A 15,488-nucleotide genomic window follows, 5' to 3' on the forward strand; every position below is an offset into this window, starting at 1 on the left:
GGCACTTCCAACTGCAAAGTCAGGTTCATTTCAAAATTTAATACAATGTATTTGTCATCACCACACTTCCCTCGGTAAGGACACTGACACCAAAATGCTACCAGTTGGTGGTCTGAAAAAGATAGGTTGCTGAAAAAGAAAATTCTCTCCTCTAAACCTAAATAACTCATCTCACATATTGTGTGTCTTCTGTTTCTGCAAGAGTACACTATTGCTTTCCACTATTTGATCTTTTAGTAATCCATCTAGGTAACAATAAAGAAATAAAAGAATATTTACTCACTGCTTGCTTTTGGAAAGACAGTAATATATTTCATAGATTTCAAGAATAACTTCCCCAGCAGGAAATAAGAAACAACAGATTAGAATCAATACTGTTGATTCTACATATAGGACACATCTGTCACTGCAGTAGCGTACTTCTGTTATATACTAACATTGTGAGGCTGCCAACAAGCCCCCTTCTGCCTAGAACAGTATCCCTCAAAATGTGGTCCCTACACCAGCACCATCAGCATCACCTGGGAACTTGTCAGAAATACAAATCTTTGAGCCTCATTCCAGACCTACCGAATCAGAAATGCTGGAGGGGAGGCCATTCCATTTGTGTGTGTGTGTATGTGTGTGTGTGGTTTTAATTGAAGCACAGGTGATACATAATGTTATATCAGTTTCAAGTGTACAACATAGTGATTTGATCAGTCTATTAGTTATGCTATGCTCATCACTATGCTATGCTCATCACAAGTGTAACTACAATTGGTTATCATACAACACCATTAAAATACCACTGACGATATTCCCTATGCTGTACCTTTCTTCCCTCTGACTTATTCATTCCATAACTGGAAGCCTGTGTTTCCCACTCCCCTTCACCCATTTTACCATACTTCTACCCCTTCCACTCTGGCAACTGTCAGTTTGTTCTCAGTATTTATAGGTCTATTTCTGTTTGTTTTTTTTATTCCACATACGAGTAAAATAATACGATATTTGTCCTTCTCTGTCTCACTTATTTTGCTTAACATAATAGGCTCACCCATGCTGCTGCAAATGGCAAGATCTCATTCTTCTTTACAGTTAAGTAATAATCTATTGGACATATATGCCACATCTTCTTTATCCATTCATCTATTAATGGATGCTTGGGTAGCTTCCATGTCTAGGCTATTTAAATAATGCAGCCATAAACATAGAGATCCATATGTCTTTTCAAATTAAGGTCTTTGTTTTCTATGGATAAAATCCAGTAATAGAAATAGAAATAGAATCCCATTGTATTTCAATTTTTTTTAATTTTTTGAGGAACCTCCATACTGTTTTCCACAGTGGCTGTACCAATTTACATTCTCACCAGCAGTGCACAAGAATTTTCTTTTCTCCAAATCCTAACCAGCACTTGTTATTTCTTGTCTTTTTGTGAGTAGCCACGCTGACAGGTGTAAGGTGAAAATGTATTGTGGTTTTGATTCGCATTTCTCTGATGACTAGTGTTTTTATAACCCGACAGGTGATTTTAACACTGTAGGTTTTGAATGACTGATCTACAACAGGGGATACAGAACATGTTCCCCAAACACTTCAGACCCAGTGTTCCTACACAAATAATTCCTTTAATATTCAAAAGAAGTCTTTTTTTTTTTCTTGTTCTTATTCAGAAATATTCCAGTACATTTCAGAATCCATTACAAAATAAAAACTAGCTAGCCCTTCCCGCCCCCATTATAAAATAGCTCAACTGTTGGAAAACAAGACTCAGGAGGATGGTATAAGTTACCAGCACTGCCTAACTGGGGAAAAAAATGGGACTCAATATTGTTTTTTTTTTAATGCTTTCACATGGGAGGACAGAAGCATTCTATTGAAGCCATCTGGTATTACCAAATAATTTTAAACAGTGAGGGTTGTTCAGGAGTGCCTGGGTAGCTCAGTTGGTTAAGCATCCAACTCTTGGCTTCGGCTCAGGTCATGATCTCAGGCTGGTGGGAAGGGATCCATGCCCAGCATGGAGTCTGCTTGTCCCTCTTCCTTTGCTACCCCTAACCCTCTTTCTAAAATAAAATCTTTTAAAAAAATCGTGAGGGTTGTTCAAAGTATTGAGCTCATCTCATTTCTTCCTTAGAATCTGTTTCCTTAAATGTTATCATCAATATGGTATGGCTAAAATTGGATCCTGTTTCTTCTACAGGAATGGATCTATGAAATACCTTTGCAGGCATTTCTGTCTCAGTTTGAGTCATACCACAACCAAACCCTGTGACCAAGCTTCTTAAGCAAGTATTATTGGGGTGTAATTCCAGAGAATCAGTGCAAGAATTGGGGATGAGACAGAAAGGGAAGGAGGCTGAGAGAGGATGAGAGAGCATGTGACCAAATCAGTCTCCAGGATGAGTAGGTGGTGCTTCCTCTCACTAGGAAACAGCACAGAACAGGCATCTCAAGGGGACCCCACCTGAGGGGAAAGGAAGCTGGTATTCATACAACCTTCAATCATTGGTTGAAGTCTGCTCCCTGGGATTGTTAATTCCCTGGCACTTCTAATGGCATGTGTGGGCAGAGAAATTCCTCAGCCAAAGAAAGCCAGGTAGTGTCAGCTGGAATTTGGGGACTGATATGCACAGAAATGGTATATGGCCCAGCAGATCTGAGCAGGAAAAAACAGTACATGCTATATCTGACTATTTCAAAAAGTCTATCTCTGGATTTACACTGCTAATACAAAATGCATGTCTTTATTTATCCCCTTCTCCTTTGACCCCTCTGAACTCCTGGCAATACAGTTTTAAAATTCCAAAACTTTATGTAAAGTTAAGTATGATGTGTATGTGTGTCTGTGTGTGTGTTTCTTCTTGGGATAGAAACAAAAAAATTATCAGTGTAATCATAACAGTTACCTTCTGGTAACTTTTAAAAAAATCCAAATTTCTACTATCCCTTTCAAAATACAAATCTTGGGGTGCCTGGGTGGCTCAGTCATTAAGCATCTCCTTTTTGCTCAGGTCATGATCCCAAGGTCCAGGGATCAAGTCCTGCATTGGGCTCCTTGCTCGGGGTGAGCCTGCTTCTCCGGAGACTTTCTCTCTGCCTGCTGCTCCCCGGCACATCTTAATAAACTACACCGTTATGTCCACCAAGTGACATTGTTCAAAAGTTTCAGAAAATTTTTATTTGAAGTTTATTTTGAGGCTCTGTATTCTCTGTGGTGGTTCTAATTTGTAGAGTCTGTTTAACAGGACAATTTACCACAGATTATACTTGTGTGGCAAAGAAATACCTCACCAATATTTATTCCTTGTTCTTCCTGAAATATAAGAAAATAAATATTGGACTGAAATAGCAATTAAAAAGTCTTGTAAGAAAAGGAAGAAATACAGAAAACAAGTAAAGCAGCACTTGTTGACCAAAATGAGATAGAGCATGATCAAAGTTTAGAAAATACGACTTGAAAACACAAAAGGGGTTCTAGTTAGAACTCTGGCAATTCACAAAATATTCCAATAAATAACTTATCTGAATGGTGTTTGATCTTCTCAAACTGATCCAAAGGACATTTCTTGAAAATTAAAGATAAAAATAAATAAATAAAACAAAACTTTCATTCCACTCATAGAATGAAATATACTAGAAAAATTTTAATCAGCTTCAGTTAAATGATTGTTTTAACATGCTCTCTACCAATTAAAGTCTTCCTACGAGTACTAACAAGCACATGCTTATAAGAATATACCATTTTATCCAAGATTAAATATCACATTTTCGGATTGTTCACGGTTAATGGTACAAGGCAAGAAGTCACAAGAAAAATACCTCTGAAATGAAAAGCAAAGTAACCCTAATGATGGGAAATCTTTCCTCAAGCTTTTTCTGCAAATATGTACACCACTTAAGAAAAATATTTGCATGGATAAAATCTAAGGCAACTGAAAAATAAGTATCCCTGTGTGCAAAGGGGCATTCTAGTAACACTGGAGAACCCTAGCTCCATGTACCTGTCAACACATAAACTTTATTCATCTCAATGTAGTCTACTCTGCATTACAACAACATAGGTATTTGCTTTTAATAAGTACAGAATGTACAATGGATTACCTCTGAATAAAGACATTTGCTGAAATATACACTCTTTTTTTTTTTTTTTTTCCTCAACATAACCTAGCCAGCAAATTATGGAGCAAAGCAGGTGGTGAGTACTCACGATCTGACTGCCCCAATAAACAGCCTGGTGTTCATCCAATGGTCTCACAGTGTCATCTGTCCACTTTGCATTGTGGATACTTGAAAGATAATGAATAGGGGTGACTTTGAAGCACTAGTAATTTGCTATTCACTGCCCTGGCTTTATGGGAATTTTCCCAGCCTGCTCTGGGAAGATGTTATATAATGGTAAACTTTCATTAACTGCCAATGAAACGTGGCAACAATGAACTAGTTTGAGAAACAAAGTTAAGACACAGTGAATTCACTTGGTAATCTAAAGGAGGAATGGCTTGGGTATGAGGTCAGCATCACACTCCATTTACCTTCAAATGCCCTCTTCGACATGGAGGAAACCTGCTTGTCAATGAAACAAGAAAAACCTATGTATATTCTATACTCAGTAGACTTCTATTGACCCAGACTAATGATAAGATGTTGTTCAGAGGAAAGAAATCAAAGCTCACTGACCACTCCAAGTGTTAGAAAGCAGATTCCAAATCAGAATCCTCATTCATGTAATCTGTTATACAATTTTCTTCCTAAAAATGAGTATTACTAACCCATTGTTTGCTACAATCACAAGCCAGGTGAGACACAGGAACTTTCATAAGACTAGACAGTATCATTAATAAATCAAAGTAGAGAATGAGTCAAATCATACCTTCTGCACAGAGAGCTGTAAAAATTCATAAATGATTATTTGGATCTTTTAACTATAATTCTTAAATCCAAAAGGTTTTTCATATCTCAAATTGCTATTTCCATTACTTACTGGTTTCAATGTGACAGAGATTCTGTATTTTCAAAATTTTAAATCAAATTTTAAATTTAAACGTAAATTTAAAACAAAATTTTAAATCATTTTAATTTTGTTGATTTAAATTAAATTGTTGATTTAAATTAATTATTTAAATCATTAAGCTAATCATTTCGACTTCTGGGAAAGAGAAATATGTCTGACTAGCAGCACAAATCCCCAGGAAGACACTGTTAAGAGTCTTCCAGAATCCTGATCAAGGCTATGTGGAAATCTATTGGCTTGAATGGGATGTAGATATTCTGCAGGAATGCTGAGTGATTTATATACATACATACATACATACATACATGTCTGCGTGTGTATGTGTGTGTATATATATATATATATATATATAACATGTTATTACATATATATATAAAATTAAGTAAGTGACCCTTGCAAATTAGCAGGCTTCTATCCTGATTGAGTTTTCATTTTTATTTTCTTCAACCAAAATGAAGATATTTCTTTTCATCTTACCCATTTAACTCTAAATAAATTCTGAAATAAAGGGCATATAAAACAATGAATAAATTCAGGGTGATTAAAAGAAAACTGTCAAATGTTACAAGAAAAAAATCACAGATGAGTTATTAAATATATATTAAACAGTATTAAAAATATTAAATATATTTCAACCTTTTTCTTTCTCTCGAAGCATTTAAATGAGTGTCAACAGTTCTGTCCATTCCCTTAGGTATGGAAAGACTATGATAATATGTGGAGAATCAAAAAGGAGCACTTTGCTAAACTTCTATCATAAATCATCCAGAACTTCACAGAAGCTGAACTGCAAAATGTGTAACCAGACTACATTTTCAATTTCTCACTAGACAAAAGACTGCTTCAGCTACCAGGAGGCCAGCATGTTCTCATAAGCATGACATGGCTGATACCCACAAATGATTAGGGAGCCATTCAGGTATGTAAAAATCATAAAGACTTCATGGGACTGATATGAACCAGTAGTAATTTCTATTTCTCCCCCAAAGAAATTGAGAGTGTAGGTCAATGTTGAAAATTTGTCCTTTCACAGGAATAAGAAAAGAAAAAAAAAAAAAAAAAAAAACCTCCTAAGGTGCTCTACAATGGTAAAGTTGATACCTCCAAAAAAAGAAGGCTACATCCATTTTCAGTGGGTGTGGAGGGAGGAGAGGCAGTTTCCCCACACCATACCACAGAACCCTCCAACAAAAGCTGGGTGTCCTAATATTCAACTCAGTCCTGATACTACCTAGAAGTAGCATCTAGTTCCACAGGTAAGAGGCTCAGTCCTAGAAGTCTGCCCTCTACTTCAGAGTCCAACTGCAAGCCCAGGTAAGTGTAAGGGCCTATTTAGCCAGAGCAATTCCATCTGGTTAAACAGTGACTTTGTTGTTTATGCAGTAAAACTTAAACTGACCCTGCCCTCCACTCAGGGAACATACTTAAAAGCAAGTCCAGGAAACTAGTCACAGGTAACAAAGCCCAAATACAAGGGCAGGTCAGGCCAGGTGGAGACAGCCAATCAGTGGGGCTCCATACTGCCTCCCTAGCTACCAATGAGTGTGGGCCCTGCCTTTTGGGCACCTTTCGGACGCCAATTCTGACCAAGGTGATAGGCTAGTTCAAATATCTACTATAGGGTAAATTGTAATTCAATTTGTCATTCGTGTGTGACCTAGCATGACTATGCAACTTTCTCTGTGTGTTATAATCTCATCTGCCACCTGTGTGTGGCCAGGCTCAACCACATGGCCTTTGACCTTTAAAAGTTAGTCGGCAAGGCAGGGAAGTGTTACCTCTTTGTAAGAGATGGCCCCGACTGGTCAGTTCGATTCACGATGCGGGGCGCGAAATAAAGCTTTGCTTGACCTTCGCTTTCTATCTGTCTCGCTCCTTTGATCATGGACCCATTATTGGGGGACCTAACAGTGAGCTATGCTTCTAACCAGCCAGCTATAAATTAGAGGTTCCAACAACCCTCTCCAAATCAGGATGCCAATCACAAGTCCAGCCTAAACCATTAAAATGGTTACCTGCACTTTAGACCAATGGGCTATAAATCAGAGGTTGCCACAATCCCCTCCTTGGGCTTGATTAATTGGCCAGAAAGGCTGCCAGAATTAAGGAAACCTGTTTTACATACTAGATGATCAATTTACTGTGAAAGGATCTAACTCAGGAACAGCCTTATGGAAGAGGATGGGAAAAGGGCACGGGGTTTCTACCCACCATGCTCTCCAAATCTCCACGTGTTCACCAACCTGGAAGCCCTCCAGGCCCAGAATCCTTTTGGGTTTTTATGGAGGCTTCTTTACATCTGTATGATTGATTAAATCACTGGTCATTGGTGTTGGATTTAATCTCCAGCCCTTCTCCCTCCCTGGGATTGAAAGTTCCAAACAACCTTCCATTTGGTTAGTTCCTCTGGGGACTGACCAGCTCAATCCTTAGGTGCTTTTCACAAATCACCTCATTAACATAAACGCTGTTGTGGGGGAAGCCAGCTTGTTATGAATAACAAGCTCTTTTTTTTTTGAGTCACAACATACCCATGTCACCTTTTTAGAAGGGATTTCAGCAACTGAGGGCAAGAGACTAAATATAACCAAAGATGCTCCCATTGCTCTTATAGCTCAGAAAGTTTCAAGAGTTTTAGCAGCTCTGTGCCAGAAATGGGAAGAATATTTATTTCTAATTATAGAATATTTATTTCTAATTATAGATCACAATGTAACACTCTGCAATACCATAGAAGGCACAGAACAAATTGTGAAAAACTCCTCAGCCCTATAGACATAATATATCATGACAAGCCTCTAATACCTGCTGTGAGATGACAAAGCTTGACAGTCATTTGTCATTGGGACTCAACCAATGATCTCCTCGTTTCCACCGTGGGAGGTTGGGAGGAAGAAGTAGTGTGGTTTTTCTAATACTCATTATTATCTTCATATTATGTAAGAATGCTCTTTGCACAATTCCCCCAGGGCAACAGTAATAAATGTGCATTATAAGTAAAATAAGCTTATTGCTTATTTTGAATGGTTATGTGCCAGACATTTCACTAATCACTTTTATATAACCAATTAGCTCTCACAATCTGAGAGTGGGAGGCAGGTTTTATTACCCCCATTTCAAACTGAGGGAAAGGATGACTCCACAAGTTAATTAATTTTCCTGAGATCATCTAGCAGGTGAGTAGCAGACTTGAAACTCCCACCTGGCTGACTTCAGACTTCAGGCTCAAACCTCTATACTAATCTTCCTGAATTCAAAGGAAAGTAGTACAAAAGTGATCTTATTTGCCTCTGTTAATAAATTATACATATATTACCACAATTCAAAAATTATTTGGTAATACTCAAAGCCACAATCAGTTGTAACTACTCAGTCAAAAAGGATGTAGCTTTGTATAATGTGTTGTTGACCTCTATTTAATTAAACAAATACCTTTCATGAGATAACCGATTATATTGCTTCATAATGTGTGTATCTGCCCAATTAAGTCAGTGGTTAAAAAAAAGTAAGAAGATCAGATAAAAAGAAGGAGAAAATAAAGAAGAGGGAGGAAGGAAAGAAAGGAAGAAAGTGACGGAGGAAAAGGCATGGAGCCAGTGAAAGAAAGAGAAGAAAGGGTACAGGAAGGAGGGGAAAAAGGAAACCATTGCTGAATGCCAGTCCCATCTGGAAGCAAATAGCCACTCTGAATCCACCTTGTAATTTCTTGTAGTCTATGCATTACTTCACTTCATAAACCAAAACATTCCATTCCACATACCAAGAGCATTATAAATGGCATTAATAGACACACTTGATATTCTTCCAAAAGATTGATTATTTTTTCTAAATTGTAAGATAAAGGTTTAAAAATGTCACTTTTCTCATTTCCGTGTGACTTACATATTTTCTAAATCACCCTTCATTTCAAACAACCCATTGTAGGAGAAGCTTGGCAATTAAGGAAAGATACCATCTTCAATAGTTTTGTAAATCTTGACAATTTATATGTAAAAATGGATCCTTAGAAATGTCAGTATTATGTCTCGAACTGATTCTGGTCGAATGTTAGATAAATGAAAAGATTTAGTATTTTTTTTCTTTAACTTGGGAAGAATTGCAGCCCTGAAACCTTTACAAGGTATAGTATTTGTTAATAATATATAAAAGCATGTTACGTATCGACCTCAAAAAAAGGCAAATAAAACTTGTTTTGTATTGATAAGCTGACGACTACTCAGAGGAATTCTCTATGCTCTGTCTTGATAAATTGAAAACTGCAGAGAAATCTCTAGGTTCACTGTATAGCATTCGGGCATAATCATACAAATTTCTTTTGGAGTGTGGCCTAATAAGTCAAGGCAGCTTACCTTGCAGCAGTGTGGCATCTGACTTACATGTAAATACTTACATTTAAGTGTTTCTCTCCCTCAGGAGAAGGACCTGTTAGACAGCAGTGACATCACAGGGCAGATATCACTTAGCAACCCATGTTTTTTTGCCTCATACCTCGGTCATTCTGGCAGACGGCCTTCAGGATGCGATGCCCCAGGCCACATTTTCCATGATCAGGGATACAGATCCCTTCAGACACCAGCCACCGGTAACACATTGGATCCTCGCAAGGAACCGACTCCACCAAATGAGGGCAGTGGCCTGCAGGCCCTGTGGATTCCATGAGGACATGGCGCCGTCTCAGTCTAAACCCTGAAAAGGAAAAAACAAGAGGGTCACAGGATTCCATTTTTATCCAACAGAAGAAAAACAGCAGCAGATAGAAAAGGATGGAACCTCTATTTCGTCCTCTAAAACATGTATTATTTTAAGGTGTTTTCTTTTAGGGGAAATGGAGGGGCGATATGAAAAGAAAGGGAAAGAAAATGGGCAAGAACTAGAGTAGAAAATCTGTCCTCCAAGACTTAACAACCTTGAAGATGCCACACATAACCAAACCAAGTAGTAAGTAGCTTGTGCCCAATGGCCTCCATAAACCAGCAGAAGTGAAGGAAGACTCCCAGAAATAGCCTCAACAGAGATAAACCCACATTTTTTTTTCTGTTGTTTTTGGCATTGTGGAAAAAATTCACAGCTTCATGCCCTGATATTTCCCTGGATTCCTTCCCTGAGATTTCCAGGTCAGTCTGCTCTGTGAAGACAGTACTTCTTTGGGCTGCATTCCCCATCTTGGCTCGACATGTAATGTGGGACTAAGGCCCAGCGCCTCACTATACTAAGGATGTAAACAGGTCTTACATGCTAGGAGCTTACAGAGTCACAAACTCAGTGTTGCAAGAGCCAAGCAGGTACAAATTGAGGGAAATGAGTCAACCATACAACTGTGGGAGTGCTGAAGTGTGTGGCGAAGCGGAGGACGTGTGCTTCCTCTGAAGCAGCTTCCGTGGACTGTCGCCATGAGGGAATGTGGACCCTCTGTTAACTAAGCTCCTAATCTGTGTCCAAGAAGACAGAAATCTAAGGTGTGTTTTGTTTTTATATGACAGCACTCCATGTTTAACTAAATTATCTTTTTAAAAAACAAAGTGGCCTAAATTTTTTTAAAAAGTGACTGAGAACTAGATACAACCCCTTTAGTCTGTGAGTTTTCCATCTCTGGCCCTTATGACATATCACCTCTGAAGGTTATGCCTGCGTGGACCTCCTATTTTACTTCCCCTCTCTAACCCACCAAATTCTGTTTACCAGTTTAATTTCTTTAGTTCCTTTTATTTTTAACGAAACCGATCTTCTTGGGTGATAACATTTTAAGGAATTATTCACTTATTCCTCTGGGTAAGTTCAAAGAGAGAGAGACCAACAGACAGGCTGTGATAAGAAAATGGAGTGTATGAGAACACCGAATTCTCAGCATGAGATTTAGATACCCCCTACTACCCTTCCCACAAGAGGCTGGGAGAAGGACAAGTTAGGGAACATGAGAGGTCACAAAGCCAGGTATATCTTTCTCCCAGACTTCCCAAAGCCATGCCTACTTTCCCACCAATGGGAATGAAATGAAAAGATTACAAAGCTCCAGGCATAGCTGGGGAAAGACTCTCCTGTAAAACCACACAGCCAAGGAGGTTTGAACTAATGGACTCATGGTTTTAGGCCACAAGAGGGAGCCGAGCTTCTTCAGAATATTATAGGGCTGGATAAGAATTTCGGATAAACAGTCTCAAGTGCTTTTTTGGTTTTTTGGTCCAGAGTTAACCTATGAACTAACTAACTCTCTCTCTCTCTCTCTTAAGAAAGGAAGAAAGAAAGAGGGAGAAAATAGGGGGAGAGCTAGAGGGAGAGAGAGAATCTTTGGCAGGTTCCACACCCAGCACAGAGCCAGACAGGGAGCTCAATCTCACAACCCTGAGATCATGACCTGAGCCAAAATCCAGAGTGGGACACTTAACCAACTGAGCCACCCAGGTGCCTCTGAGCTCCTTTTAAAAGATTCTTCGGTTCTTACGTAGATGATCAGCCACATGGGGGAAGGCATCATTCAGCCAATCAGAGATTACATGCATGGATCATGGCATTGCAAATATTATGGTCAGGGACGATTAAAATAATAGATGGCTTCTGCCATACTTCATACCTACAAGTCTGTATCATCAATTAGTTACAACAAAATCTGCAGAAGTGTTCAGCTCTCCTCCTGGGAGAAGGAAGAGACACAGGAAACATAAAGGTTTCCAACTGCACTCAATGGCCATCAGACTACAATGAGCTCCAAGGGCTCACTGCCATGCAATTTGGATGACCTCTATTCTTAATGTAATGTCCATATGCTGCTTACTGACATGGGTCTTATGTTTGTCCTTGTTTAGTTTATCTGTTTGAGCAACACATAGCACGGGTCTCCATGATTGATAAGGTTTGACAACTGTCTCGGAAACTTAGTCTTCTTTACTGAGGATCTGGGTGTCCCGGTACCTAGAGCTTCATGTCATTGAGGTGTATATGCAGTTTCCCTCTACAAATCAAGTTGCATCCATCTCACTGTAAATCTACAGACTACATCTCTTTAGTCAATAAATTCTTCTAGTCTTTCATTTGTGCTGCCCTTATCTTGACTGTAACTAGGATCAAATCACAGCACAAGCTCAGCATAAAACAAAAACCTTGGAGTCTCTTGTTAGTGCTTAACTTTAATCACACATCCATGTTCATGCCTGCAATTGACATCAGGCTCCCCCCAGGTGCTTCTGTTCTGAAAGATACACGACTGCCAAGTCCACAGTGGCTGGGGCCAGCCAACCACTTACCTTCACTTACCGAGTTCCATATTAATCAGATCGTATCATTCAGTAAACATTAACTGCCATATGTAGATCCCTGTAATGTACTGTGGGAAGCCACAGGAGGAACAGAAAATATAAATCTATTCTTCACAGAGCATATAGTCCAACAAGGGGAAAAGGCACATGCATTAATTAAATATCTACCCTTTCCCAAGATGGTGCCAGCCACTTTACTTATATTAACCCAAATTAATAAATCTTACAAAACTATTTTGTAGGTTGCTATTCTCATTTTATGCATGTGAAAACCAAGATCAGACGAGACATCATTACTGCTCCCAAGGCACATTTGATTAAATGGATATGTGTGAAATTCAATGGAGGATTTTTTCAGATATCACCTCTTCATAAGAAAGAATTCTAGTCAGCTCTTGTGTGTGATGTGTCCTAGCCCGATTCATGTAGTGAATCTGCAGGGACTATGCACCATTTCCTTCAAATGAAAGTGGACAGATTAGATAGTGGAATTTAAGGCATGAGGCAGCAAGAAGGAGTTCTAATAATCATTTAATGACTACAGATTCAATCCACTTTTAATGAAACTGGTATTTGCAGGGTTTTTTTTTTTTTTATGAACCCAAAGTTTAGTATATATTCTACTGGCTTACTATATATTCTATTGAATTCTAGAATAGAGTGAATTGTGGGTTGGAGAGGAAAAGGGGAAGAAACACAAATAACAGTAGATAAGCCAAAGTTGTTGTTGTTGTTGTTTTACATGAAGCCAAGGGAAAATTCAAGGAGACATGGGAGGTAAGTATAGGTCTGATGACTGTACTTCTTCAGGTGTAAATGGCCCAAAAGTGTCCACGTAAGCTTCTGTGAAGTTGTTCATGGCCAATACTGTCTCCACACTATCACCACCGGAACAGGCTTGAAGCAGCAACTAGCACACTGACCAAGGACAAGAGAAGCTTATGCCATCTTAGGTATCTATTTGCTCCTTATCTCTGGCAGCCTTGGACATGGGGTAACAACTTTCAACCAAAGACCCTGAGCACATTGATTCCAACTCTTTAGAAATCAGCCACCCTTCCCATAAGTTTAGCATTTTACAGTATCATTATTAGTTCGCATCCACCTGTGAATATAGAAAATAAGAAAAGCAATGAAAATCACAAGGGAAATTGTGATTATGAGAACTCTCAATACTTAGAATGAGAAGTAGGCATGAAAGCCCCCACTCCCGACCATCCCACTCCTAACAGAGACATAGAAAAAAAAGGGGGGGGGGATAGAAAAAACTATCTCTGAGCATACACATTTTCTGTAACAAAGCAAAATAATTTTATAGACTTCTCATTATAAGTGGATCTATGTAGCAGGCAAGGATGGAAAATGGAAATTTTTCCCCACTGTTGTTATATAAGATCTAAAACATGCAGTATTTCCTTGCTTTGGCGTGTTGTCTAAATTGATTTGTTTCAGAGCATAAAAGACTGTCTTTGTAAAGACAGTCACGGGTTCTCACTTTCAAGATGTCTTTTTCTATGGGGATTTTAAAACTTTGGATATATGACTGGGGGTAATATCATATTGCGGACATTAAGGAACCCTTGAAGTCCTACCACATAAGCAGTTACCTATTGTGGCACTGTATCAGGAAGCGTCCATCAAATTGTTCTTTAAAACAACTTCTGTGGGGACGCCTGGGTGGCTCAGTGGGTTAAAACCTCCGCCTTTGGCTCAGGTCATGATCCCAGGGTCCTGGGATGGAGCCCCACATTAGGCTCCCTGCTGAGCAGGGAGCCTGCTTCCTCCTCTCTCTGCCTGTCTCCCTGCCTACTTGTGATCTCCGTCTGCAAATAAATAAAATAAAAATCCTTTAAAATAAAAAAAATAAATAAAATAAAAAATTTAAAAAAAAAACTTCTGTGGACAAGGATGTCTTTCTGTTATATGTCTGAAAGGGACAAAGATGTCATATAAATGTATGTCTCTGTATTAGAATTTTTTAAAAAAATGTATTATACCTATGTATAGAGTTCACCCATCAGCAATTTTTTCAGGTTATTTCTCTTTCATATACCTCTAATTATAACTCCCTGGGAGTATATCAAAGGTAAAGCAATGAATGATAAAACCTGATCCAATTTAAATTCCTCTGAAAGGCATTCTAGCTTCACTTGACAAGTACCAACCTGCTGAGTACTATTCCTCTGGTCTGCCTATCACAGACCTGGTGGAAAGTGTGAAGGCTAGGGACCATGGCTGATTTGTTAACATACTCTGAATGGCTGACAGCCACAAAGCTTACAGGATTCCCAAACTGAAGGGTACCTGCCTTAGAAAAACGGCCATCTTAAGATCATCTCGAGAGTAACTAATTTCTTCTGTAAGGCAATATAACATTAACTGCTTTTCCATCCTTTTCTATTTTTTTTTTAAATTGAAACAAAACGAACATACCAAAGCAGTAACACAGCGGGGAAAAGACTAGTGAAGAAAAAGAAGTAATTATCTCCAACTTTACACATTCATTTTCTTGTTATTATTTGCTGGTATTTCCCTCAAATCTTCTAAAATATATAATAGAGTATAAAATAACAAAGAATGTGTATGTGTGTGTATATATCTATCCATCCTAGATTTTTGCTACAGGTTCACTGCATTTCTTTGGGTAGGGAATTCAAATGTGAAGCTAAACAGTCCAGTTTACATCCCAGAGTTTTGTGATGTTTAATGCATTAGCTTGTGTGTTCTGGCCTCTGTGGAATTCTGAATTACCTTTAGTTTGTGCCAGTCAGTGACTCTGGTAGGACCATGGGACAGACTGAGATTGAGAAGATCCCAGACCTCTCACTCACAAGTCAGTAGAAATAACAAGAAGATTGCTCACCATCATTGTAACATGCTTAGACTCCTTGTAGGCACAGAATCATTTCCCTAGAGGGGAAATTCCATTCTTTATCTTTCCCAGGAGGGATTAGTAGCAGGTGGTCCTGGCAGATTTTAGCAAGACTCTAAAAATCAAAATTGTGTCTGCTCTAGGGAAGCATTTATAAAATGCCAAACTCCCAGACCTGAATAATAATCATTGCCGTATACAGGCTCTTCTGTCTGTGATTACTTAGTGCCTAGGGCAGGTCATTTAGCCTAAGTATGGGCCCTACAGACCAGAGACTGGTTCTCATCAATCCCAACGTGAACCTACACTCTTCAGGTGGCTGAGGAGATGCTATGACCTTCAAGTGAGAAGTTCTATTGTCTCCACA

The 15,488-nt window shown here is 38.8% G+C and overlaps 1 protein-coding gene across 1 annotated transcript in view; it reads right to left on the minus strand.

The window, feature by feature from the left end:
• THSD7B (thrombospondin type 1 domain containing 7B) overlaps positions 1-15,488 on the minus strand; it is a 717,646-nt gene that overhangs the window by 434,559 nt on the left and 267,599 nt on the right. Inside the window, exon 6 of the mRNA XM_059395498.1 lies at positions 9,488-9,685. Within this exon, the coding sequence (XP_059251481.1) occupies positions 9,488-9,685 (198 nt within the window). The remainder of the gene's footprint in view (positions 1-9,487; positions 9,686-15,488) is intronic.

The sequence above is a fragment of the Mustela nigripes genome, chromosome 3, assembly GCF_022355385.1.
Source record: "Mustela nigripes isolate SB6536 chromosome 3, MUSNIG.SB6536, whole genome shotgun sequence".
Lineage (NCBI taxonomy): Eukaryota > Metazoa > Chordata > Mammalia > Carnivora > Mustelidae > Mustela > Mustela nigripes.